At 44.0% G+C, this 26,945-nt stretch overlaps 1 protein-coding gene across 12 annotated transcripts in view; it reads right to left on the minus strand.

The window, feature by feature from the left end:
• FGGY (FGGY carbohydrate kinase domain containing) overlaps positions 1-26,945 on the minus strand; it is a 456,020-nt gene that overhangs the window by 79,451 nt on the left and 349,624 nt on the right. For 8 of the 12 annotated variants that reach the window (XM_047788880.1, XM_047788874.1, XM_047788875.1 and 5 more), the window contains 3 exons: positions 22,379-22,499; positions 14,726-14,820; positions 8,374-8,469 (listed from right to left, as the gene is read on the minus strand). In XM_047788880.1, coding sequence (XP_047644836.1) covers positions 8,374-8,469; positions 14,726-14,820; positions 22,379-22,499 — 312 coding nt within the window. The other 4 variants (XM_047788882.1, XM_047788883.1, XM_047788884.1 and 1 more) reach the window with 3 other exon arrangements.

A 26,945-nucleotide genomic window follows, 5' to 3' on the forward strand; every position in this document is an offset into this window, starting at 1 on the left:
GACCCATAGGCCAAAGCTGTCCCAGAAATCTTCTTGGTCTGGCACTCACCAATGCAGGGTTAAAACCATCTGAATTTCAACATCCTTAGGCAGAGTGTACATCCTACAGTCTGGAAGAGGATGAAATCATCTTGTCCTCTGCTTGTTTCTATGGACCAACCTGGCACCTGAGGGCATCTATATTTGGGGACCCTCTAGTCTAAGGAGTTGGTATCTTCGCTCTCTACAGGGCTTAACTTGTGAGTTTTATTTCACTTAGCTTTATTCTGCTTAGTCATCTATTAGAAGGTTCCTCAAATCCTTTATGGAAGAGGAATATGAATGATAAACTCCTAAACAAATCATTTTCTTCCCCAAAGAAAACTGCCAAGATTGGTATAAGCAGCTGCTTTTCCACTGCATCTGCGGGCTGACATTCCTGGTGAGTGACTCTAGCCCCACCTGGTAAAGGGCTACCATGGCTGTAGGCTCAGTTCTATCATTCCCTCAATCAGGAGAAAGGATCTCTTCCTCACTAGCAAGTGAGGGGTCTGGACATAATCAAGTGACATCTGCCTTATTTTTAGCATATAACATATAGTCCAGCTCTTGGTGCTCTCAGAGGCAGTGGGCAGCAGGGGAGAAGCAGCAGATGGGCCTAGAGTCAGACCAGCTAAATTGAAGCCACCCTCCCTGAACTAACCATCCGTGTGATCTTAGCCCAGCTTATCAGCATTCTGATGCCTCAATTTCCTGCTTTATAAGTGGGACCATGATACCGCCTACTTCACCGGTCTTTTGCTAAGGATTAAGTACAGGAATCCTTTTCTGTGTGCCAGGCATTGGGCTAAGTGTGCTTTTAATCACAGAATATTTGCAGGGACACAGTGGGGTCAGTTAATATAGAACTGAGGCTCAGAGAAATTAAATACCTTGCCCTGCCAGGTCCTTTTCCAGAGATAGCAAGCCAAGGAGATGCATCCTCTTGAGTGTAGCAAGATGATTTAGAAGGCTACTTTCTTCTGCCTCCCTTGATTTCCTCTGATTCTGCCCACATCAGATTCAGCTCCCTCACCCTCTTCCATGCCCCCAGACTTGGAGGCAGCTGCCATAACACCACTGAGCTCCAGCAGTTATTACTGATATTTATTGTGCTGAGCACATGGAGAGAGATTTGTGCAGGCTTGAGGCCCATGCCCCTTTCTCTGCTTTCAGAGAAGGTTCTCCACTGCAAAGATGATGAGCAGGCCTGGGGTCACATGCCCCCCAAACCGGGGTTCCACCTCTATCACTACCTGATCCTCTCTGGACCAGTTCAAGTGTTGCCTTCTCAGAAGGATGTTCCTAGCCCTCAAGACAACGGATGATGCTCCTTCTTTGGTGCTCCCTTATCCGTTGTACCACAACAGTGGTTAAACAAACAACAGCCAACATTAAATAAACACTATTCTACTTTACATGTACTAATGTGTTTAGCTCCTATAAAAGAAATTATGAGCTAATATATCTATGATGCAGATATCACTTATCTTTTTTTTTTTTTTTTTTTTTTTTTTTGCTATTTAGGGCTGCACCCACGGCATATGGAAGTTCCCAAGCTACGGGTTGAATCAGAGCTACAGCTGCCAGCCTACACCGTAGCCACAGCAACGCAGGAACTGAGCCACATCTGTGACCTACACCATAGCTCACGGCAACGCCAGGTCCTTAACCCACTGAGTGAAGTGGCGGATTGAACCTGCATCCTCATGGGTCCTAGTTGGGTTCGTTAACCACTGAGCCATGAAGGGAACTCGATATCATTTATCTTTTACAGACGAGGGCTCTGAAGCACAGAGAAAGTAAGTAACTTAGGCAAATGGCAGAACTAAGATGTGAGCCCAAGCCAAGGCCCCTCAGTATTTGCCATTACACCTAGTGCTAACTTTTTCTTCTCTTTTTCCTTTTCTTTTTAGGGCTGCACCTGCCACATATGGAGGTTCCCAGGCAAGGGGTTGAATTGGAGCTACAGCTGCTGGCCTACGCCACAGCCATAGCAATGCTAGGTCCGAGCTGCATCTGTGACCTACACCACAGATTGAGGCAACACTGGATCCTTTACCCACTGATCAGGCCTAGTGATGGACGCCGCATCCTCATGGATACTAGTTGGGTTCACTACCACTGAGCCACAAGGGAGCTCCAATACTGACTTTTTCATAACTGTATCTGTCTGTGTCCTCTTCCTCTCCACCTGGCTAGAACTCCAAAGGCTCCAAGATGTCTTTAATTCTCCTTTGCCCTGCTACCATTTAGGGTGGTCCCTGTTACAGGGAAGCCACCTGGTGATGAGCCTCGACTTGAAAAAAATTAAATAGGGAGCCTCATCGCCTAGAGGAATCAAGGCCAGACACACGCCTTTTCCAGATCTAGCCCACGGTCATCTGTCAGGCCAGTTAACATAGCCTACTCTACCTCCAGCAGCGGAGAGGAGAAAATGCATCCTGACATCACAGGAAGGACCCAAGTAAAAGGTGCACTAATGGGGGTAAAAACACGTCAGCAGAGTGATTCATTTGGCCTCCCCTTCGATATTATGTTTATACAAGTTGATTATATAGCACTTAATTACTAATTTGCTCTACTTAAACCAAGAGTGCTTTTAATTTTTAATGAGATAAGGGAAGAAGATGCCTTTACTTAGTCAGGAGCAGCTATTTTATTTCCTTCTCTTGTTTTGCACAGCCAATTAATAACATTTCTAAGGAAATGTATCCCTCTCATGAATTCTTTCTCCCATTTCCTTCTAGACCTCCCAGCTTTAGAAAGAAATAGAAACAGACAAGGGCCCCTTAGAAACAAACTGATTTCACCTTCTGATCTGGCTGGCTGTGCTGGGAAAGGCCTGCGAAAGCCAAGTAACATGGAATCCGTAAAAGGTGCCATCTGATTTTTGGGGGAGTTGGGGGTGTGTCTATTCCCAGAAACCATGACTTGGTTGTTGTTACCAACACCAGAGAACACAGCCATGGGTCTCCCCTCAAGGCAATCCCTTTCGAACCCTGCACTGTTTCCCGGGTATTCATGCCAGATCATTTTAAGCATGGCTGGGCCAGCCTCTAAGAAGAGGAGAGACGTTGGAGTCAGCTCTGGATCTGATTGCCCGCTTTGCTACTCTTTCCCTGTTAGATGATGAATGTGCTATTTAAACTTCCTACACCTCAACTTCCTAACTGTAAAGGTAAAGTGAGTAACCTACCTTGCATGGATTAAATGTCACCTCCAATACCTTAGTGCCCAGCTCAGGAGAGGCACAGACCGTTCTCTGGCCTTCAGAAGAAGTTAAGGCAGGGGAAATGAAGGCAGGGAGAAGGGGTCCCTTTTGAACATGTTAACCTGTGTGTCACCCACAGAGCTGTGGAGTCTAGGTCCGTGCTGCACGAAGGGCCCATCCATAATGACCTAAGGAGTTGCTTCAGAAAGAAAACAAACACGCGGATTCTTTAAGAACATCTTGCTAGGAACAAAATGTAAGACATTTACATTCTGATGCAAGTCCCTGCTCTCACTGCAAATCTGTAACAAACCAGCCACAGACTGGCCTCTGGTCCACAGACAGACCTGCACAGCCTAGTCTGGATGACTGTGTAGGATGCCTGCATTCACTCCTAAACACCCCCCCACCCTTCTTTGGGCCAAGTCAGGCCCACATGCATGGACCACACTAATGAATCCCCCGCCCTCTGACTTTGGCTCCAGCCAACCGGGGGCCTGAAAATAAATCAGAGAGAAGGAGGAGAATGGGGTCAAGAAGCCAACTCTTTGCTTCCAGGGTCACTGGCAGGCCAGCTGACTCAGTAGCCTCCACACAGCTCTCTGTTCCGGGGCTCAGGGTTCCAATGACTGTGCTCTTCCTCTGCCTCGTAAGGTCCAGTTGTCATGAACCCCAGTGCACCACCACCTTCCTTGTGCTTTCTCTAGGCCCTGGTCCACAATCCAGTCCAAACTGTACTTCCACTGAACCTCTAAAACTATCCTAACTTGAGGGCAATTTCTGTGGGGGCCTTTACTAACACAGTGACATTTTAATGCACGTTCAAATTCTAGTTGTCTATTAGTGGCACTGGATTTTTAAAAAAATAATGGCAACACACTCAGTTCCAGGAGAGTCCATTTGATTAAGTTTTCTCTCATTGCATCTTATCATACCAAGTGAAATAAGAAGGAGAAAGACAACTACTATATGCTGTCACTTATATCTGGAATCTAAAATATGGCACAAGTCAACCTATCCACGAAACAGAAACAGATTCACAGACATAGAAAACAGACTTGTGGTCGCCAAGGAGACGGAGGGTGGGGGATGGATGGATGGGGAGTCTGGGGTTAGCAGATGCAAACCAGTGTATATAGAATGGATAAACGACAAGGTCTTACTGTATAGAACAGAGAACTATATTCAATATTCTGTGATAAACCATAATGGAAAAGGATATTAAAAATGTGTGTGTGTGTGTATACATATACACCATATACATTATAATTATATATACATAAACTGAAGCACTTAGCTGTATAGCAGGAATTAACATTGCAAATCAACTATACTTCAATAAAATTAATAAATAAAATAAAAATATCATGGAGAGTCCATTTCTATGTGTGACCAAGGTGAACAATTCTCAGCTTTGAAATCCTAGGCTAGGACTTGGATTCTGGCTCCAGCCATTTCTAGCCATTGGCTTTGGTAAGTCACTGAAACTCTCCTACCCTGTTTCGTCATTTGTAAAATTATGATGCTAACAGTATAGGAACTTCCTTTATACATAACTTTTAACGTGGACCAAATTTTTAAATGTTCAAATTTCTCTGATATGCATATGAATAGAAACATGTCACTCAGGTTTCTGAATTATGGTTCATCACAGAGTATGAAACACCTTTGATAAACTGTAATAATGATATTTTTCTTCTGCATACTTCTTGATCATTTGTGTCAATGTTGGAACTAAAAGTCTTTCATGGACTCCAGTAAGACCTCTATGCATTCCATGACTCTGAATCAAACTTTGTCCAGTGGTATGTGTGTGTGTGTAGTCATTTTTCAGGATTTTTTTCCCCAATTACAGAAAATTTCTGATTTAACTAAAGGTCAGTCTCAAGCTTACCCTCATCTCTAATTTGTTTGTGTAATCTCTTTTACTGTGTTGAATATTAAGTTTATAGAGCATGGATCATCTATGCATGAATTATCCTAGAGTAATGGGAAAATAAACCCTAACCTATTCATTTCTGATTTATTCCAACAAGGACATTTATTATGAAAAGTAAAAGGATAATTGATAATTTAGAATGACAAATTAATTACTTACAGGCATTTGTTTCTATGAAATAATCCTATGTATTTTTTCAGATTTGCGCTACTATGAAATGTTGTCTTGAGGAAGTTCCCTGGTGCTGTAGCAGTTAAGGATCTGGTATTGTCACTGCAATGGCTCTGGTCATTGCTGTGGAGTGGTTCAATCCCTAGCCTAGGAACTTCTGCATGCCATGGACATGGACAAAAATGTTGTCTTGAACAAGATGAAGTCAAAGACTTAGATAAACTTTTCATCTTAGAAATATAGTTCTGTAACCATTCTAAACATTTCGGAGAGACTTAGTAGATGTTTGGCTATTCTTTGCTTCTATAAAAGCTCGTGATAAGTTATAGGAGGGAGATATTTGGGAAAATGTTGGTTAGCCTAAATCTTCATGCTAATAATACTATAAAAAGCGTCTTTTAATTAAAGCTCTTAATCAGTTAAAGTGCTTTTTTTATATCTATCTCCACAAAAAGTAAATGGACAGATTACAATTAAATACAAATAGGTAAAACAAAACACTCCTGGAAGCATGGTATGAAGTCTTCTCCAGGCAAAGGAATTAGAAAATTTCCAAACCAAAGAGAGTATATTTCTTCTTTTTATTTCTGTATTCCATCCATACTCAGCCAAGCAGTGATGGCAAATGCATGATGCTGATCTTTTCTTTTTTTTCTTTTTTACAGTTGAAGCTGAGGCCAGGGGTCAAATGACCCCAGGCCAGGGGTCAAATGGAAGCTGCAGCTGCCACCTACACCACAGCCACAGCAACAGCAACAGCAATGAGTCCAAGCTACATCTGCAACCTCTGCTGCAGCTTGAGGCAATGCCAGATCCTTAACCCAATCAAGGGGGATCGAACCCACATCCTCACAGAGACAACATTGTGTTCTTAACCTGCTGAGCCACTATAGGAGCTCCAGATGCTGCTATTTTCTATGTACTGTACCACCCTGTAGACAGCTGAGTTGCCATATTGGAATTTCTGCTTTTTTATATATATTTAGCGGAATGTAAAGCATATGGTGTGATGGAATAAAAGGAGTATGGACTCTGTACCAAGCAAGGTTATATGATCTCTCCGTGCTTCACTGTCCTCATGCGTACAGCGGGGACTGTTAACACCCATTGGTTCACTGCAAGGATTCCCTGAATGACCAACTATGGAAATTAACCCCCAGAGGCCCTGTTCCTGAGAGCAGGGAGAGGAGAGTCAAATATCATATATATTGATATACTTTCCTTAAAAACAGAATTCTAATTTTGAGCTAATTTTTAACTTTTATATCCATGGTGCCATTCTGCAAATTGGACTGAAACAAGGAGACATACAATTAATCAGAACCTGAGTTTGATTTTTGCTTTTTTATTTTGTATTTTTGGAGAAGGAGCAACTCTCAAAAAGACAAGAATGAACTATTAACCAGGTGTGGCGATAAGTATAAGGAATATAAGGGTCAACAGGACATTCTTAACTTAATCCTTCTTGAAACTATTAATTACCATTCCAGGATTTTGCTATTGATTTTCTATGAGGCAGTGACATATGGGACAGGACACTCAGAAAATCCAATCAGAAACCTGAATCTATTTAATTAGAAACCAGAACCTCCTATCTCCTGAAATACAGGCTTAAGCAGAAGGGCAAAAGGCTACTAAAAAAAAGTTGATAGTATCAAGACCATATGTGAAATGAGTAAGATTTTAAGAGACTAGGGAATGAAAGCTAAATGAAACTAAAATTCACAGCAAAAGATTCCTTGTACACAAGATGTGTGAGCCCTAAATTTTCAAACACTATGGGGGGGGGTTATAAATTCTAATATGTATCAAACTCCTAAAAGCTGGGCAGATTTTTTGACCAAACAACTCTACTTCCATAATTTACTGTGTGGAAATAATTTAGGATGTGGGAAAAAACTGAGCTACAGAGATGTTAATTATAGCACTCTTTAAAACAACAGAGACCGGAGTTCCAGTCATGGCTCAGTGGAAACAGATCCGACTAGTATCCATGAGGATGTGGGTTCAATCCCTGGCCTCGTTCAGTGGGTTAAGGATCTGGCATTGCCGTGAGCAGTGGTGTAGGTCGCAGACGTGACTCGGATCCTGCATTGCTGTGGCTAAAATGTAGGCAGGCATCTGTAGCTCCGATTCGACCTCCAGCCTGGGAACTTCCATATGCCACAAGTGTGGCCCTAAAAAGCAAAAAACAAAACAAACAAACAGAAAAACCAGAGATACCCTAATTGTTCAAAACTAGAGGACTGGGGAAATTAGTCGTGGTATATTCAACGGGGCAGAAAATTATGCAGCCTACAAAAATGATAAAGATGTTTACTTTATATTTTTGGCTGGGAGGAAAAGGCTGCAAAACAGTATGCATTGTATGAACCCATTTTTGTAAATTTAAAAAAGCATAAAATCATTAAAAATATGTACAAAAGACTAAAAGGATAGAAACTAGAATATTATTTAGCGGTTATTTTAGGGTAGTAAGTTCTTTGTTTTCATGGTTTTCTTCCAGCGTAACAGATTTTTCTTATTTTTTTCTCAATGAACGTGAATTATTAGTTGTATTCCAGAAAAAGAAGAAAAAAGGCAAATTAATATTGAATGCGCCAAGAAATGGTATGGTTTCATATTTCTGAACATCCATTACAGATCAGTCTTTCCAACCCTCCAGAAAGTAAAATCATGATAATCAACTTTACTTTGCAAAAATTTAAAACTGGTATTTATGGTGACAGAGAAAGCCAAACCAAACTAAAAAAACACAGAAAGTTGACTCTCACAAAATCAAACAAAATGGAGATGCATTGTATCGCACACAAAATCACAGGCTTTAAAGCACACAATAGGTGATGGATACAAACTGGCTCTAAATGAAGTTAACTTTGTGAAAAAGAGCAGGAGAGGCTTCAGCTAAGCCAGAAAGATGCATGCAAGGACTGACCTTGAGGGTAGACCACTGCGGTCAGTGGGGATGGTTTATCTTGTGGGCATGCATTACAGAAGAGTGAGTAATCATAGCTCTCAACTGGCCACTTACATGGATTGGTCTGCGAGACACAGGAGTCTGTCTGGAACGTGACAGGGAAAGTGATGGTGGGAGCGCTGGAGTCAACGGTTTCCAGAGGTGGCAATCCTCACAACATGGGAGGAAAAAAGGTTTTAAGTAATTGATTCTCGGGGCTTATTTTCTTTACACTAGCACTCCCCTTCAAACGATGGCTGAATTCACTGTGATGTCTTGTCACCTTCTCCTTTTGCTGATTTTTGCTTCAGATGCTTCCTTTATTGTTGTTTTTTTTGGGGGGAGGGGGGTGTCAAGATAAATTGCGCTGTTAGAATTAAAGCTTGTTTAAGCGGGGGGAAAGCTGTCTCCTAAGATAAGAAATTACAAGAAGCTAATAACATTGGCAGAGGCGCTGAAGGAAACACAAAGTGGAAAGCCATTTTGTATTTCTACCTGCCATTTGATTAAGTTTTCTCTCATGGCATCTTGAAGTGGGTTCCTTGTTTTGTATGTCCTTTGCATTGTCTGGTACCTCTCTACTGTCTGTGCTTAGAAAACGTAAGTGTACTGATGTTTCACAAAGTTATTTTTTTTTTCAGTCTGTTAATTTACCAGGACCTGGGAGCCTACAGAACTGTCATGAACTTCTAATTATAAATATTTCCTTTCAAGGATATTCTGAATTAGAGAAGATCATTTTGGGAGTGTACTGATGGATGGCATTCTAGGGATGGAGTGGTCAGATTGAAAGGTCACAGATGCTGAGACTGCCTGGATTCCATGTTTTTATGACTCTCAGGAGGGAAGAAGACTCCCTTCCTTGCATCCCCTCCCACTTACTCAATAGCTGAACTTTTACCATCTCTGTGATTGATTCCATTTTATTAAGCTGAAGATACAAAGACAACTGTGACCCAATGCTTGCCACACTGTCTAGTGGAGGCAGGGTTCTGAAAACCACTAAAAGGAGAAAACTATTTCCGGAGAGGGACAATTCTTTACAATTAGGAGTCATACTATTCTTGAATGCAGATGGATGGCTCTGTCAGTATCCTTTGTGAGATCCTAGAAAAGGGAACAGCTGGAAGATTTAAGATGTGTAAAGGAAGAGAGGGCAGGAAAGGGTGGAGAAAGAAATGGAGATAGAGACTCTAAGATGGGAGTATGAGTGCATTAAAGAAGAAGAGGTGGAAGCCAGGACTCGTCAGCAGGCTTCACAACTGGAATAGCAATGGACCTTGAACTTGACCAATCTTTCCCATTAATACCCTATCTGAAAATTCCATCCACCATCCCTTTTCTTCCAGCTGATAAAATTTCTCCAGTACTGAATTATATAGATATTTACAAGAGCTGTTAAGTAAAATCTACAACTGTAATTTCTTCTGATCTGTTGGCACAACCACAGGAAGGTACCAGACTCTATCCCTGGCTGAAGACATCCGTTCATGGGCCCAGAAAATTGGGAAACCCTGTCTCCCCACGCACATAGGCCTCTTCTCTACGTCTGGAGCCTGGGTCTTCTGGAATCTTCTTAGCCTTTCCTTCATCTGAACGAGATGACTTTAGCTGAGTTTACCAAAGTCTGCCCATCTAGATAAGAAGTGAAATTCTTTATGCAACTACCGGATGTGTGGTCTATGAGAAGACAAAACATCTGGTCTGCTGGAATGGTTGAGTTGTTGGCAAGCATTGCTCAGCTTTCTCAAAGGAAAGAATGGCAGGCACCCTGAAGATCAAGCTAGGATCTTTGAAGTTCAAAGAAAAAAATTACATTGAAGTTCAGGTTGAAAAAATATGGATCACAGGGAGGAAGTAATTGTTTCACCTCAACTTGCCAGAATTCTGAACTGGTCCCCAGGCTTGGGACATACAAGTTGGCACCTCTTATTTAGAGACGGGTGAAGAAGCCAAGTCGACATGCTTTTACTTTTTGTAACATAATCATGATAACAATGTTGATAATTACATCTGGGCTTCACAGAGGTCACTGAAGCTTTCAAAGGCTCTCTCTCAAGAGTTCTGCAGGAGTGGCAATTCTTATTTAAATTTTTTTAAAAAAGGAAATAAAATGAATAAATGAAACAGGCACCTGGAGAACCCAAGAGGCATTGTTTAAGGATATACAAAAAGTAAGCACAGAGGTCAAGACCACATGGAATATCAGGCAGGTGATGAGAAGTGCAAGTCAGGTCTCTCTCACCTGGACACTTTCTTTGCTAGATTACAGTGTCTCCTAAAAGCAGTCAGGAGAAGCACATGCTTCTTTGGGTTAAATAGGAGACATGAGCTCATCTTTAAGATGTTGTGAGCCTTGCATTTGCTACTCAAGTCAGCAATTCCAATATTTAATCTATCATATCATAGATTATGCTCCAGAAGTTTAATAGAAACTATCATGTAAAAGATGCGGTATATATGTACAAAGGAATACTGCTCAGGCAAAGAAAGACTAAAATAATGCCATCTGTAGCAACATGGATGGACCTAGAGATTATCATACCAAGTGAAATAAGAAGGAGAAAGACAACTACTATATGCTGTCACTTATATCTGGAATCTAAAATATGGCACAAGTCGACATATCCACGAAACAGAAACAGATTCACAGACATAGAAAACAGACTTGTGGTCGCCAAGGAGACGGAAGGTGGGGGATGGATGGATGGGGAGTCTGGAGTTAGCAGATGCAAACCAGTGTATATAGAATGGATAAACGACAAGGTCTTACTGTATAGAACAGAGAACTATATTCAATATTCTGTGATAAACCATAATGGAAAAGGATATTAAAAATGTGTATGTGTGTATAATATTCATATAATATGTATTATAATTATATATAAATATAAAAACTGAAGCACTTAGCTGTATAGCGGGAATTAACATAACATTGCAAATCAACGATACTTAAATAAAATTAATAAAATAGAAAATATCATGGAATGAAGATGTTAGCTCGGTTTCCATGCTGGAGTGGAATCTTCCAGAAGCTAGAAACTCCAGGAGTCCGGTTGTGCCACAGCAGTTATCAAACCCGACTAGGAACCAAAAGGTTGCAGGTTCGATCCCTGACCTCGCTCAGTGGGTTAAGGATCCAGTGTTGCCCTGAGCTGTACTGTAGGTCGAAGATGGGGCTCGGATCCCCAGTTGCTGTGGCTCTGGCGTAGGCCAGCGGCTACAGCTCCGATTAGACCCCTAGCCTGGGAACCTCCATATGCTGCGAGTGCAGCCCTAGAAAAGACGAAAAGACGCACACCAAAAAAAGAAGCTAGAAACTCCAGATTTGACTGAGACATCAACGAGGTACCATAAGAGTATGAAGTATCCATCAGAGAAGCCAGATCTTGTCACACTGCTGTGTTTCAGCTGCAGACTAACTCCTGATTTGTGACCAATGCTACTTCTTTTCAGAAAATTCACCTTTGAACATTTAAGAGGCCAAAAAACACATTTAAAGCAAAAAGAAAACATTAAAGTAGAAAAAGAATGAAAATCAGCAGAGCATATAAATTCAGAGACCTTGATTTCAATTCTGCTTCTGCCCCTGATTAACTGTAGCCTTGAGCAAATTTCCTAAAACCTCTCAGAGTCTGAGTTTCCTCATATACAACACAAAAATAATGATTAAATGAGGTGTCTTAATCTGCTAGGGCTGCCGTAACAAAATACCACAGGTGGGGAATTTTCTCAGAAATGTATTTTCTCATAGTTCTGAAAGCTGGGAGTACAAGATCAAGGTGCTAGCCTGGTTAGGCTCTGGTGAGAGCCCTCTTCGTGGCTTACAGATGGCCACCTTTTTGCTGTGTCAGAGAAAGCAAGCTCCTCTTTTAAGGGTACTAAATTCACCATTAACGTCCCAGCCTCATAACCTCATCTATTCCAACCATCCCCCAAAAGCCACATCTCCAAATACCATCACAATGGGGTTAGGGATTCAATATCTGAATTTTGAGGGGACACAAACATCCAATCCATATTATGAAATAACCTATACTGGGACTTAGTTTTAGTAATTATTATTTTAATAAAATATAGTTGATTTACAATGTTGTGTCAATTTTGGCAGTACATACATATTCCCTTTTTCATATCATCTTCCATCATGGTCTATCCCAAAAGACTGGATATAGTTCCCTGTGCTACACAGTAGGACCTCATTGTTTATGCATTCTAAATGTAATAGTTTTCACGGTTTTAGCAAGTATGATTTGTCCCAGTATGGGAAAGTCACCTAATCATGAGAACACCTTCATAAATCGACACATTAAAATAATAACTGACAAGCCACTGACATCTCAACAATAAATAAATATCTCTATGTGGTGTTTCTGAGACAGTACCAGAAAATCCAGAAAAAAGTTGAAAATTCAACTCTACTGTCTTTGGTTAAAAACTCCATTTAAAAAAAAAAAAAAAGCCAAAACAAAACTCCAACTAAAATCCTCAGGCATTCATGAGTATGTTCAATTCTTTGGAAGAGATATTTTTTAAAAAAATTTTTTTGATTTTCTTTTTTCAGCTGCACCCACAGCATATGGATGTTCCCTGGCCAGGGACTGAATCCAAGTTAGAAGGACTCTTGACCTATGCCACAGCTGCGGCAAGGCTGGACCCTTAACCCACTTTGCCAGGCTGGGGATCAAACCAGCGCCTCTGCAGAGACAATGCGGATTGTTAACCCACTGTGCCACAGCAGAAACTCCAGAAGAGATATTTCACAAAGATGGATTCAAGAGGCTTGAATAGGCTGCAGGGTACCACATGTTCCAAAATGTGGAACACACAGCTACTGGAATCAGACACTTGCATGGGACCATTTCTTACACTGTACCGTTGAATTTTACTTTTTCTGGATCCCTGTTGCCCATGTGGGTTGTAAGAGGTACCAGGAAGATTATATGAGAAGTACCCTGCAGGAGTTCTCGTTGTGGCTCAGTGGTTAACGAATCCAACTAAGAACCATGAGGTTGTGGGTTCGATCCCTGGCTTGCTCAGTGGGTTAAGGATCTGGTGTTGCCATGATCTGTGGTGTAGGTCCCAGATGTGACTCAGATCCCGTGTTGCTGTGGCTGTGGTGTAGACCGGCAGCTACAGCTCTGATTAGACCCCTAGCCTGGGAACCTCCATATGTCAAGGGAGTGGCTCTGGAAAAGGCAAAAAGACCAAAAAAAAAAAAAAAGAAAAAAGAAAAAAAGAAAAGTACCCTGAAGAGTTCTTGGTACCTAAGAGGGTCACAATACATAGAGCTCTCATTACTGGTACTGGTGAAAAACCTGGCCTCTAACCCTGACCTTGAGACCTTGCGCCAGTCACTTCCGTTCTTAATGCTCAGCCGAACCAATATTTCTTCAACTCTCAGTTATGACTTGGGAGCCAGACTTCTCGGTTCTGGTGTTTACTAGCTGTTTCAACATAAGCCAAGTTATTTAACTTCTTTTCGCCTCAGGTTCTTCAACTATAAAATGGGAATAACTGAGTTGTTGTGGGACTGAACGTGCATTCCTGACCCAGAGAAAGAGCTCATAATGTGCTACTGATTATACTGACAGATAGGGAAATGGAGCAGAGAGCAGAATGCTCAGGTCACAGAGGGAGTGGAACGCCAAGCGAGGGTTGATCCACAGCCTGTGTACTCAGCCTTAAGCTATACTGCTTCTCTACTTTTTTGTAAACCTTTTGTTAAATGTTATCAATTTCCCTCCATAAAATCCACATGTGATGTGAAATATCTTTTGCAATTTGGTGGTAGGAAAAGCTCCATCTCCCAAAGAAACTAGTATGTTTCCTCTTTTTGAAAATAAGAATTATGCAACTTATCATGTGCTCTTTTTTTGTCTTGGCTACCAGGAAGCTCAAATTGTCTGTGCCATCATCCAATTGAGTTTCCTTCTTCCTATATTTTTGTTCCTTATTTTTTCTTTTAATTCCCTTTTTACTCACATTTTCATTTGTGTCTCTTATTGAAAGAGACCTCAAAGGTATTTGGAAAGTGGTGGGTGGAGAAGAAAGAAGGACATATAAGTCTGAAATTGACATGAAAAATCTTAAGTTTTGAACCTTACCTGTTCCACGTACTAAAAGAAAAATGGCCAAGAGGAAATTTAAATGAAACGATTTAAAAGCTATTTTAAAGGAGGAAAAAAAAAAAAAGAAAAAAGAAAACCAACAGAAAAACAGAACGACCAACAGCAACAGAGGCCAAGTCAAATGAAAACTGCAATAAATATGTCTGAGGCTAGAAGTGTTTGTGCTTTCCCTGGCTGGAACCTATCATTTCTTAATTATATCCTGTGTGTGTTTTGCAAGACATGAGCTGCTGTCAAGAGGCAGGATAGCCCCAGACAGGGGAGGGGCCGTGGCCCACCCCTCGGTCCTCACCTACCTGTACAGAAGCAAAATCCCCCGAAGCACAGGCCCCCAGAATAGCAGCGCCCACAAGAACAGACTCCACCTCTTGCGACAGGACCACAGGCATGCCTGCACAGGACAAGGCCACACCTTGGTTAGGCAGCAGGGCCAGGGATAGAGTGGGGAGCCAGCCAGCAGCTCCAGCAGCACAAAGGCCTGATGTAAAGGCAGCAGCGGGGGTGGGGCCTCCCTGACCCCTGCAGTTCCCTGTTCTTTGGGATTACCTGGTTCTAAAGGACTTCACTGCCTCTGCCTGCTGGTGCAGTAGCCAAGGGCCCCCCAGAAGCCAACACCACATACATCAACTTGGGAGACCTTTCTGCCCAGGTTTTCCAGGCTTCTGCTAGCAGCTACCTACCCTTTCAAGTAGTTCAACAAACACTGATCAAGTGCACTGCTAAGCCCAGAGAATAGAGTGTCTTGCTCTTCATATTCAGGTCTTAAAGGGGATGGATGAGCAAGAGATAAAGGCTGAGCAGAGGGGCTGGGTCTGCAACTGAGAAGCACTAAGAAAAGGGAAGTAGTAAGAGAGGGTGTGATTAATTCTTCCGGAGGCTTCTTATTTCTTCCTATTTCTCGGAGCACCAGCCAAAGCCCCTGCCAAGGCTGACAAGGCCCTCCAGGATGGGTGTCACTTCTTCCACCCTGACTGGCCTCTCCTCTTCTCACTGCCACACTGCCTGGCCTCCTTGCTCTCTCTTGAGCCTACCTCAGGGCCCTTGCCTGTGCTGTTCCCTCTGTCTGGGGTGTTCCCTTCCAGATGTCCCCATGACAACGCCCTCTCCTTCCTGCAAGTCTGTGTAAACATCCCCATCCCCCTGCAGCTTTCCTGACCATTCGACATGAAATGACAACTTACCCACGACACCCCTCACCCCCACACACTGTTTCACTGTTTCCTCCCCATGTTATGACATATCCTCTTTACTCTCTGTCTCCCCTAGTAGAATATAAGCTCCATGAGGGCAGGGTCTTTATTTTGCCCATTGCTGGATCCAGAAGGGAGACTAGGATCTAGCACAGGGCAAGTACTTACATGATGAAAGAATGAATTTTTGAGATGGGGGCAGGGTCCAAGCAGGGACGCTCAGGATTAAACAGGTATTTGAGGATGAGTAGGGAGGGGTTCACCAGGCATGGAGGTACACTCCACATGCCAGTTCCCAGAGGTTGAGGGCTCATGGGCTTACAGTTAATAGGACTAACTTAGGGTTCTGAGTATCTTGTGTGTGTGTATGAAATAAAACATACATAAGAATATAAATATATGTGCTAATCAGGAGATGGCAGCAAACTCCACAGAGGGAAACTCTGCAGCCAGACCTGGAGGATCTTCCTCTACTCAAGACATCAGTTGTCCCAAGACTGGATTTTCTCTTCCTATCTCTTTTAGAAGACTTCCCTGGCATATCCTCCTCATCCTCCTCCCCAGCCACCCCAGACAAAGGGGACAGGGGAGAGAATTCCCACACATATCTCAGGGGACTTAGGAATACCAGCCTCATCCCACAGGGCCACTGCTGGAGACAAGGCTGATAGGTATCAGCTGGGGTGGGGTCTCTGGGAAAAGCTTCAGATGCAAAGACCAGCCCTGTGTCCTTCAGCCAGTCACTCACACCCTCTTAGACCCGGTTTCCCTGTGAAAAATGGGGCTGAGAAGAGAGTTGCTGAGAAGGTGAATGAAAAAGGGCACATAAGGTGCTTCATGCATTTCCTGGCCTATGATAAGCCCTTGAGAATGGTGGTGGCCACTGTTCAGATGACTCTCAGGGAGGGGCGAAGCCCTTCTAGAGCAGGGAAGTGGGCCAGTGGGGAGAGGAGGGGGTGGGAGCACGTCAACCATCCGGGGGGGCCGGAGAGACACCAGGACACACTGAAGGGCTATGCTGGCCGCATCAGGAGACAGCACTGTGAGCCTGTGCAGAGTCCAGGGATCATGGAGACGGGAGAGGGACTGTGACCATCCTGTGGGCCTGGGACTTTTTATTTTTATTTATTTTATTTTATTTTTTGTCTTTCGTCTTTTTAGGGCCTCACCTTTGGCATATGGAGGTTCCCAGGCTAGGGATCGAATTGGAGCTGCTGCCGCCAGCCTACACCACAGCCACAGCGACGCCAGATCCCAAGCCACATCTGCGACCTACACCATAGCTCATGGCAACGCTGGATCCTTAACCCACTGGGCAAGGCCAGGGATCGAACCCGCAACCTCATGGTTCCTAGTCAGATTTATTTCTGCTGCACCACGATAGGAACTCCCTATTTTTATTATTTTATTATTATTTTTTTAGGGCCTCACCTTTGGCATATGGATGTTCCCAGGCGAGGGGTCGAATCGGAGGTGTAGCTGCCAGCCTATACCACAGCCACAGCAATGCTAGATCCAAGCTGTGTCTGCAATCTACACCACAGCTCATGGCAATGCTGGATCCTTAATACACTGAGCGAGGCCAGTCACTGAACTCGCATCTTCATGGGTACAAGTTGGGTTCATAGGTTCGTTTCCACTGAGCCACAGAAGGAACTTCAAGGGCCTGGGACTTTTTAGAAGAAAGCATGGCACATGCTGCTCACCCTCGGCCACCCTCCTTGCCCTGTCAAAGCCTCACTAGTCTGAGCAGGTAGGAACTACTCACAGCACTCTCCCCCAGAAGAGAAAACCAGAGGAACTGGGTAAATCCCCATCAGCTCTCCAGCTGCGGCCCTAAGAGCTCTGGAGCCATGCTGCCAGGGTTTGAATTCTGGCTTGCTCACTGACTTGGCCGTGTGATCCTAGGTGAGCTACCTAACCCCTCTGTGCCTCAGTTTTCCCATCTCCAGAGTGAGGTTAAAATTCTACTTATCTCACAGAGTTGCTGGCAGGATTAAAAGTGCTATTGTAAGTAAGGCACTTAAAAGAGGGCTCGGCTTCCAGGAAGCACAGAATTAGCATTAGCTGTTGTGGTTCTTAATGTTTATCTTATCTCAGTCATCCCCATCTCCTTCCCTCTCAGCACCACAACCTGTTCTGGGTCCTGGGACACTGGTCTGTGTGGACCACCTCTGTAGGCTCATGGCTGCATCCATGACCGAGCTCTCCTCCAGTCAGGTGGCCCTTTTCATAAAGCCCCTCAAGCTCAGCTTGGTTCCCTGTCACACCAGCCCCTGCAAGTCTTGAGCGGTCAGTCTAAGAGCAGCCCCATGGTACTGCCTGCTGGCTGGATTTTCCCTCTACTCTGCCCACACCTCTGTCAATAGACCATTCCTTTGATGTTTTTTTTTTTTCCAGTTAATCCAGTTTGCATTGTGTCATCTGTCTCTGCCTGGATCTGACTCAGGGACACCGGCCTCCTCAGGGTCCCCCCATCCTCTCTGAACAGTGGTCAGAGCATGAGAGCACTTTTGCTGTCTGTAATGACCCTCTTGGCAGGACATTCCTCTTCTCTTTTGTGTGCCCATGCCAGGCTCAGCGCTGGTGCTCAGAGAAGGCTTTGGAATGAATACGTGAAGGCCTAAACGACTGAAATAATGAATAAGCCAGGAAGAGGGAAACCCCTATGGAAACGCCACAATTCAACAAAACAAAATTTAGGAGGAACATTGAGTCCCAAGTCAGTGGGGGAAACCTACAATTACTTAGTACACACGAAATATTTCTTAAAACCACAGTTAACTAAATGCCTAGGGTACAAGGAGATTCTTCCTCCTCACGTAGAGAACATTTCCCAAGTTGGCAAAGGATCACTCTCCCTGCTTGCACGGAGCAGGAGCGTTCGGTTCCCCAAAGGGCAAAGATTGGCTTACAAGACAGTAAACTTTTTTCCTCAAATGCACCTCCATCTTTTTGGTGTGTGGCTGCTTTAAGGGAAGAAGTGAACTAGCATTTATGGAACAGCTATTTGGGGCAAAGCCTAGAGCTTGGGGCTCACCAACTCGTGAGTATTCCTCAGTATGAGCTGTAGGAGGGAAAAAATGTTGTGTCTACCTTTCAGAAGAGGTTAATGAAGCTCAGAGAGATAAAGTAACTTGCCCCAAGTCACAGAGCTGGTCCTCCACTCTTTCCCTTACTCCACGCTATTCCCAAAGAATCTTCCAAATTTCATTATTTTTCACATGTATTCTTTCTCGGGAATCATGTACCAGTGAGGCAGAATAATAACTCAGGGAGTCAGTGTAGGAGCATGGGCTTCAATGCATTCTTTGATATGGCTATTGATTAACGTTTGTGGCTTAGGGGCTCTAGGGAGTAACATCCCCACAGGCCTTGTTTGCTGGAGGGAGTGTGCCTAAACCCAGCTGGACATTAATCCCTAATCCCCTGTGACCCAGTTCAGGGGAAGAAGAGGACAAAGAAACCATAAAACTTACGGGACATGTCCACCCTTAAAACACCTATTGGACAAGGACTGATATAGGGTAACTGGGCAAGGCCAATGGTTCCAGAAAACCACATCTTTCTGGACCCCATGTTAAAACCCCGATAGGACAATAGAGAGCAGGGGCTTTTCTCCCCGCTCCCGGCAGCCCTGGGAGCTATTTGCTTTCCTGTAATAAAGACTTCGCTTGCTTGCTTTCTGCCTGTGTGTTCGCGGAGTTCATTCTTCGACTGCGTGAACAAGAACCTGGATTTCCGGCATCACCAGGCCTCTGGCTCTTTCTACAGCTTTCTTTGCAGGAAAACTAGAGCAATTACACTCTTTAAAGGCACAGAGCCCTCTACCTATACACCCACTGCTTGTGCATATGTCTTTTAGGGAAGCAAATGCAAATGTGTTCTTTTCTCAGAGTGCTGGGTTGAAGGAGAGGAAGAAGGCCGCTTTGCCTGGAATGTGAACTATTTTATCTGATGCATTAATGAGCTTAGCAGAACCCAAAGCCTTTAAAGGCAGATGCACTTTGCCATCACTTGTCAATCACTGGCTTCCCAAGGCAGAGGAATTTAGGCTAAAGAAAAGGTCCCTTTGTCCGGAACTGTAACTGGTCCACGGTCAGAGACAAAGGGTCTAGTTTCAATCGGAATCCAAATAACGATTAACAGCCTTTTCATTCAACAGCCTGAAGCAGAAGAGTTTCCAAAGCAGAACTTTCTGTGAAGCTGCTGTACCCCTGCTTCTGAGTCAGCTCAGGGGTGTAAGGCCTGGAAGAGAGCTCGTTTCATAAAAGCTGGGGGTTGTGGTCCAGAGTCATGGCCGGAGGTCACACAGGCTGCCTTGCTCTTGGGGGCCCTATCTCCCATTCGCTTCAGTGATATGTTGGCCAAAGTTGATTTTATCTTCCCTCCTGAATCCAGGTAGGAAGTCTTGGTGGCTATTTGGAGGCTGGAAATCAGAAAGTCACTCACAGATGCGATTTTAAGTCTGAATTATGTTTGAACAAGTTAGCTGACTTACAGATAAAATGCAGTTATGGCTTTTCTCCTAGAGAAAATTATAAGGTAATTTGGGCTCCTTTTTATGTCTTTCCTCTTTCTCCCCAGAATGGCCCACTTCCATAGGTTTTGGACACCATAGGAAAGGAGAAGTCGTTAGCAAGTGGTTACAAACTGGGCAGAAAAGTTACAAAACCTGGGTCAGCAGCATAGTATAGGGGACACTGGGTCTGGACATACTTGGTACCATCCTGGTCCTGTGGCTACTGATGTTTGACCTGGGACAGGGTCTGGACATACTTGGTACCATCCTGGTCCTGTGGCTACTGATGTTTGACCTGGGACAGATGATTTAACTTGCCTCCCTGATCCTCAGTTTCCTTTGTCTAAAGATGGGGGCACCCATTTCTACCTTTTGGTGGTATGTGAGGATTAAATGAAAATAGAGTGCTTTACATCAACAGAGAGTGGGAGCATGGGTAACGTAATCTTTTCTTTTTCTTCTTTTTATTTATTTATTTATTTTTAGGGCCATGCCTGTGGCATGTGGAAGTTCCCAGGCTAGGGGTCGAATTGGAGCTGCAGCCACTGGCCCTCACCACAGCCATGGCAACTGGGGATCTGAGCTGCATCTGTGACCTACGTCTCAGCTCACAGCAATGGTGGATCCTTAACCCACGGAGGGAGGGCCAGGGATCGAACCCGCATCCTTATGGATACTTGTTGGGTTTGTAATCTGCTGAGCCATAATGGAACTTCAATGGTAGTAATTTCTGTACTTACCCTTAGATTGTGTGTTTTTTGAATACTGTTCTCTGGAGTGTGCCTCAGTCTACCTATCTCTAAGATGGGCGTACTAAGTTATTTAGTTTGATTTCACAAGGGGCAGGAGTCAACTATTTCCATCAGGTTTGGGAAAGTGCTCACTTGCAGGGATCTGCCTGGCCTAGAAGAGAAAGGGGGATATGAGGATGAGGCAGAGACAGGGGTAGAAACTTGTCCTGGCTGGTCATCAGAGGTAAGGAGTCGAGGAGATGGGAACAGAGAAAGACCATGGCAAATGGAGGCCAGCAGGGTGGGCTCAGATGAGACTGCAGTTGGGGCTGTAAGCAGGGTCCAAACCCTCTCCCACCTTCCTCTCCTTGCTCTGCCTGGTGCCTGGCCACCCTGGGATGTGGAGGGGAGGGAAAACATCAGTCCCCAGGAGACACTGGGAGAAAAAGGAGCAAGAGGTATGAGGTACCAAGTCCAGAGGGATGGAAGCTTGGGCCAGCCTCTGGGACACCAGCAAGCCTCCTACCAATGGGGCTCTGTCCTTGGGGCTCAGTGCTCTGCACTATGGATCCCATTCTGCTTTTGTCTGCTTGTATCACAGAGCAATCAGCCCGTCATCCTAGATTCTCCCTGTCTGCATCATGATCCCTGATTCTGATGAGCTAAGGAATCACAGTATTTTGGAGGTCTTGGGCTCAAATTCCCATCTATAGGCAGAAACCCCATTTCCACATGGGGGGCTCTGCAATCTTTCCTTAAGAGAGTTCCCCGATCCCTTCCTCCACTCCCTTGCCTGGCACCATCACAGGTCCAAACCAGGGCCAAGTGGCCCACTGTGTATCCATAGTACCTAGGCTTCTCACTCAGAGCTCTTGCCACACTAGATTTAACACATGTGTTGGCTTGTCCACCTTCTTCAACAGATCTTCAGCTCCCTGGGGGGAGGGGGGCAGGAATCATGTCTCCACCTCTGCATCTTCATTAACACCCACAATGAGGGGATCAGAAGGTTGCTCAAGACTAGAATAAATGCTTGAATTAGGATCTAGCCCTTGATGGATTCCTGCTGTAGCTCAGCGGTTAACAAACTTGACTAGTATCCCTGAGGATGCAGGTTCGACCCCTGGCCTCACTCAGTGGGTTAAGGATCCAGCATTGACTTGAGCTGTGGTATAGATCGCAGACTCGGCTCCCAAATGACCTCTAGCCTGGGGACCTCCATATGCTGTGGGTGCGGCCCTAAAAAGACAAAAAGAAAAAAAAAAGAAGATTTGGCCCTTGTTAACCTCTCTTGTCTCATTTCATACCATTATTTCATGTTGGATATGTACAGAAGTCACTTTCCCCACTATGACCACAATAGTTAATCTTAAGATACATTTTAATATAAATATTCAGAGTAACTTGGCACACCACCTGTATTTTCCTAGTCTCAGTCCTGCCTCGTCCTTGGCCATACCCATTTGCTGCCAAGCCTACGATGACTTTTTTCTTCTTTGAACTTACCAGTAATGTCTGCGTGCATTTGCACAAAAAGGGGGTTCTTGCTGAGGCCCCCACACAGGAAAAGGGTGCTGATGGAGTGCCCTGCTGTCTCCATGGCCTCTATAATGAGGCGCGTCCCGAACTTAAAAGGAAAAACAGAAGAAAGCATCAGCATGGTAGCAAAGGTAAATGATGTGGAATGTTTACTAGGTGTTTACATAGTATTAGACATCGCACTGAGAATTCTACATCCATTGTTTCAGAGTTTCAGAAAGTTGGGACTCACGGAGCTTACATGGGCTATGATCACACTGGTGCCCTGAGTCACAGAGTGGGAATTCCAACCTGGGTCTACCTGACTCCAAAATCCTCTTAATTATGAATGAAGGTGAGACATAAGACCTCAGGCTGCCAAAGGGCTAACAGGACCTTTGTTATCATCTGAAACCAGGTAGCAGTTCTCATAATGAGGCTTCCCAAGACAGAATCCATGCCCAGTCAGTCCTTAATGATCCAGGAAGATGCAGAAATGACATGTTCTGGTTGGCTCAGGACTTCACTGTATTTTCATTCCAGCCCCTGTGTCTTCCTATCTTGCTAAAACGTGTTATCTTTGTCCTTGGTCTGCTCAGTTCACTAAACTCAGTAAAGACTGTTGATGCTTGACAAGAGGACACTGCCGTAGTGGCATCGAGGTGAATCTTAATGTTCAATTTATTACTTTTAGCTAGCCTGCTCAAGTAGCTAAAAATCAGAGGTCACCAGGAAGACCAAAAGCTTAAAGGCCACACATCATTATTTATTTGAGATAAGGATTAAAAACAAAAAGATGAACTGCAATATGACCTCAGGAGGCAGCTGCATGGCAATGTCTGAGGGAGTGGCTCTGGGGAGAAATGAGGGAGAGAGTTTTTGGGTGGAGAGACAGCCCTTGAGATGTTTAGTGAATGAGCAACTCAGAGGGGTGATGAAGTCCCATGTGTGGACACGGGAGTGGGTGGCTGAAACAGAGGGAGGAGAAGGTCAAGGGAGATAAGGAGGCCAAGGATCTGGGAGGCCAAAATTGGTACAGCCATCAAGAAGGGGTTGGGGCTGGAGAGAAGATGTGGGCCAGTATCACAGATTTAGGGTAGGTGTGACAGTGGTCCTGGGAACATGCCACTCAAGTGCCTAGAGGAAGAGAAGATGGTTCAGCTTGAGGGCATGCAGTATCACAGGCTTAACCAAAGTAAAGAAGGAAGGTACGGAAAGGACGAAAGGACGCTCCCCTGATCCCCAGGGTGGGGTGTAGAAGCCTCTTTGACGAGACTCTCTGGAGAGCTGTTTCCCTCTGGCCAGGGGGTGCCTCTGGAGGGGGTGGTGGCTAGAGGATGATCTGGCACCAGGGGGCGTGAAATCCTGATTGCTCTGGAGTAAATGATAAGGGGCAGGGGCAGTTCAGGAGCAGAACCAAGCATTTTCAGCCCACAGGTCTTCAGGTTTGTTGAAATTATTAGTGAATCTGGTAAGAATATGGATTAGGTAAAAACTTGGGCCTCCAAAGATAATCCACAGATGTAGCATGTTAAAAAAAAAATTAAAACATGTTGTACCGTATCAGCCCAGATCCTGCTCATTGAATATGGCTGATTACCCCCAGATGTTCTTTCTTAAGCTTTGTGGCGGGGGGGGTGGTGGGGGGGGGGTGGGGATGGGGGTGGGGGTCATGAACCCTCTTGAGAATATGATAAAACCTACTGACCTCCCCAGAAAAAAAGTCACATGTAAAATAGTATTATAACTAATTTCAAGAGCTCTATAAATGTCCTAACATCCTCCATGAATCTGTGGATTCCAGGTAACCCTAATCTGTTTTAGGGGCATGATTCCGCAGTAGCTGAGAGCATGGCTTTTGAAATAAAAAAACAAATCCAGGATGGCATTCAGGCAATTCACCTATTTCTCTCTCTCTCTCTTTTTTTTTTTTTTTTGTTTTTAGGGCCGCACCCATGGCATATGGAGGTTTCCAGGATAGGGGTGCAGTTGGAACTGGCCACCAGCCAACAACCCAGCCACAGCAATGCAAGATCCGAGTCATGTCTTCGACCTACACCACAGCTCACGGCAACACCAGCTCCTTAACCCACTGAGCGAGGCCAGGGATCAAAACTGCGTCCTCATGGGGTTCATTAACCACTGAGCCACGATGGGAACTCCTATTTCTCTGTTTTTTTAACTTTTTAAAAAACTATTAAAGTATAGTTGGTTTACAATGTTGTGTGTACCAATTTCTGCCGTACAGCAAAGTGACCTGCTCATGCATATATATACACACACATCCTTTTTCTCATTTTATCTTCCATCATGTTCTATCCCAAGAGATTGGCTATAGCTCCCCGTGCTAGACAGTAGGACCTCACGGCCTATGCATTCTACATGTTAATAGTTGAAATCAAATCTGTACCTAACCTTCTATGATTCAATTCCCATTTTAAAAATGGGAATAATAATGCCAAAGTTTTCACTTGATAACTCTGTGGATTGTCTGCAAAGTTAACATGCACCGAAAATTAAGAATGTGGTCTTAAGTTTGATGAAACTCTGTAATATCTACCTTGCAAGGCTGCTGTTGTAGCCAGTGTATGTAAAGCTTGCAGAAGTATGTCTAGTACACGGAAGGCATTTAGAAATGAAAGCTATTGTGGTGATTAGCTACATGCTAGGTACTCTGCTAGGCTCTTTCATATCATCTCCAATTTTATGAAAAACTCTGAAGCTGCATATCGTTATCCCCATGTAGGAGTTCTACAATTTGCTTAAAGCCGTACAGTCTGCTCCAGGGGAAGGAAAGCTGCCTTCCAAAATGCATGGAAATGCCGTGCAAAATTGATATTTCTGATATTTCTAAACCAGAGGCCTGGGGGCTCACATGATGAGCGGGGCCAGAGGAGAGAGTAACACAAAGCCTGTCCCTGGGAAAAGGCAAGAAGTGATCCGCCAGAGAGGCACTCCTTCCAGAAGGCCTGTCTCTCCCCCCTGTGGCATTATCAGCCAGAATTTCCCACTCAGGGCTGGCGGTTAGTTACAGAGCCTTCCCTGCTGGTACCCCAGACTGCTCTCCGTCCTCCCTAGATGCCCCACCAAAGGGCTTTGTGCTAAAATGATTTTGTGCTCACCTTTCTGGAAAAAATGTTTTCACAGAGAAATTTAAATTAAAATTAGGCTATTCCACTGGGAATGTACGGAACCAAATGCAAATGGAGAGACTTCAAATGCAAATAGTACTTTTTAAGGGTCTATTCTGCAAAGGAAACTATAGATGAACAGGCTCTGGATAAACGGAGTGTTTGACAGCTCTTTCAATTAAGCTTGGTCAAGAGAGAATTTCACTTCACGGAGAGTTTTGTACAGATGCAAGTTAACTTCATTACAATATCTCTTTAATTCCATTCTATTCCTACAAAATATCAACCACAGATATGACTATAGAGAGGAATTTGCTTAATTTGAACTTAAGGGCAATATTCAGATGCAGCGAACACATTTTTTTTTTTCAAGTTAAACATCATGGGAAAATATCTGCTATCGGAATGCTTCATTAAAATGCACATTCAAATGCACTAAAAGATCAGAACACCCAGATACTTTTGCAAAACAGACTGAACTCCTCACAATTCAATTGACTCCTCAATACAGCCTTATCGAAAAATCCGTCTTAAATTGCCTTCCCTTTGTGGTATTATAAAGGTTATTAAAACAATGGACAGAACAAATATGATAGCTTTTAATACACGTATGACTCGTTATAGACCAAACTGATTCTCCAAGTGTGTGGTATTTGGGAAAATATAGCTGGCTTCCCCTCACATTCCCCACCCCCCCCCTTTCCTCTCCCTGCTGCCCGCATGAAATTTAACTTCTTTTTTACATTCCTGAACTTCTGCTACTGTGTTCTTACCAGTAAGGGGACCTCCATGAGACAATCCTGGCCAAATAAATGCTGTTTTCTAAGATGTGTCAAATTGAAACTGTTCTCAGGAATGCCTGGAAGCTTATTTTGTCCACGAAGCTTTTACAAATAGTTCAACACAAGATGCAGTGCAGTACCATGGAAAGAGCAAAAGCCTGAGAGGTGAGGGACTGCACTGGAGATTCTGACTCTACCATACACTAGCTGTTTGACCTTGGCAAGCAGTGTTCCCTCTACTTAGAGGCTACTCATGGGTGGGTAAGGTACTTTGGTGCCTGGCACAGCGAGTGGGTGTCAATGAGAGGGGACAGTCATTGTTACCACACGATGGTGGCCTTGGCTCATCCAGTGTGGCCCTCTTCTTCAGGTCCCCTCTTGGCATGGATGCAGAAGGATAAGCCTCACACAGCCCTGACTACCCACGGTTATTCCCTTTAATACGTGAGATTCATTCCATTGTAAGACTTGTCACTCCACTCAATGACATTAACGTCAGAAAATAAAAGTTCTTCAATACATCATCTGTCTAGTTTTATTTTAGAAAGTCATGGGTTCAAACTCCAGCTCTGCCACTTAACTGTATGAAACTGAGCAAGTTAATTAACCTCACTGAGGCTGACATTTCTAATCTTTGGAATG

This window comes from Phacochoerus africanus, chromosome 8 (assembly GCF_016906955.1).
Source record: "Phacochoerus africanus isolate WHEZ1 chromosome 8, ROS_Pafr_v1, whole genome shotgun sequence".
Lineage (NCBI taxonomy): Eukaryota > Metazoa > Chordata > Mammalia > Artiodactyla > Suidae > Phacochoerus > Phacochoerus africanus.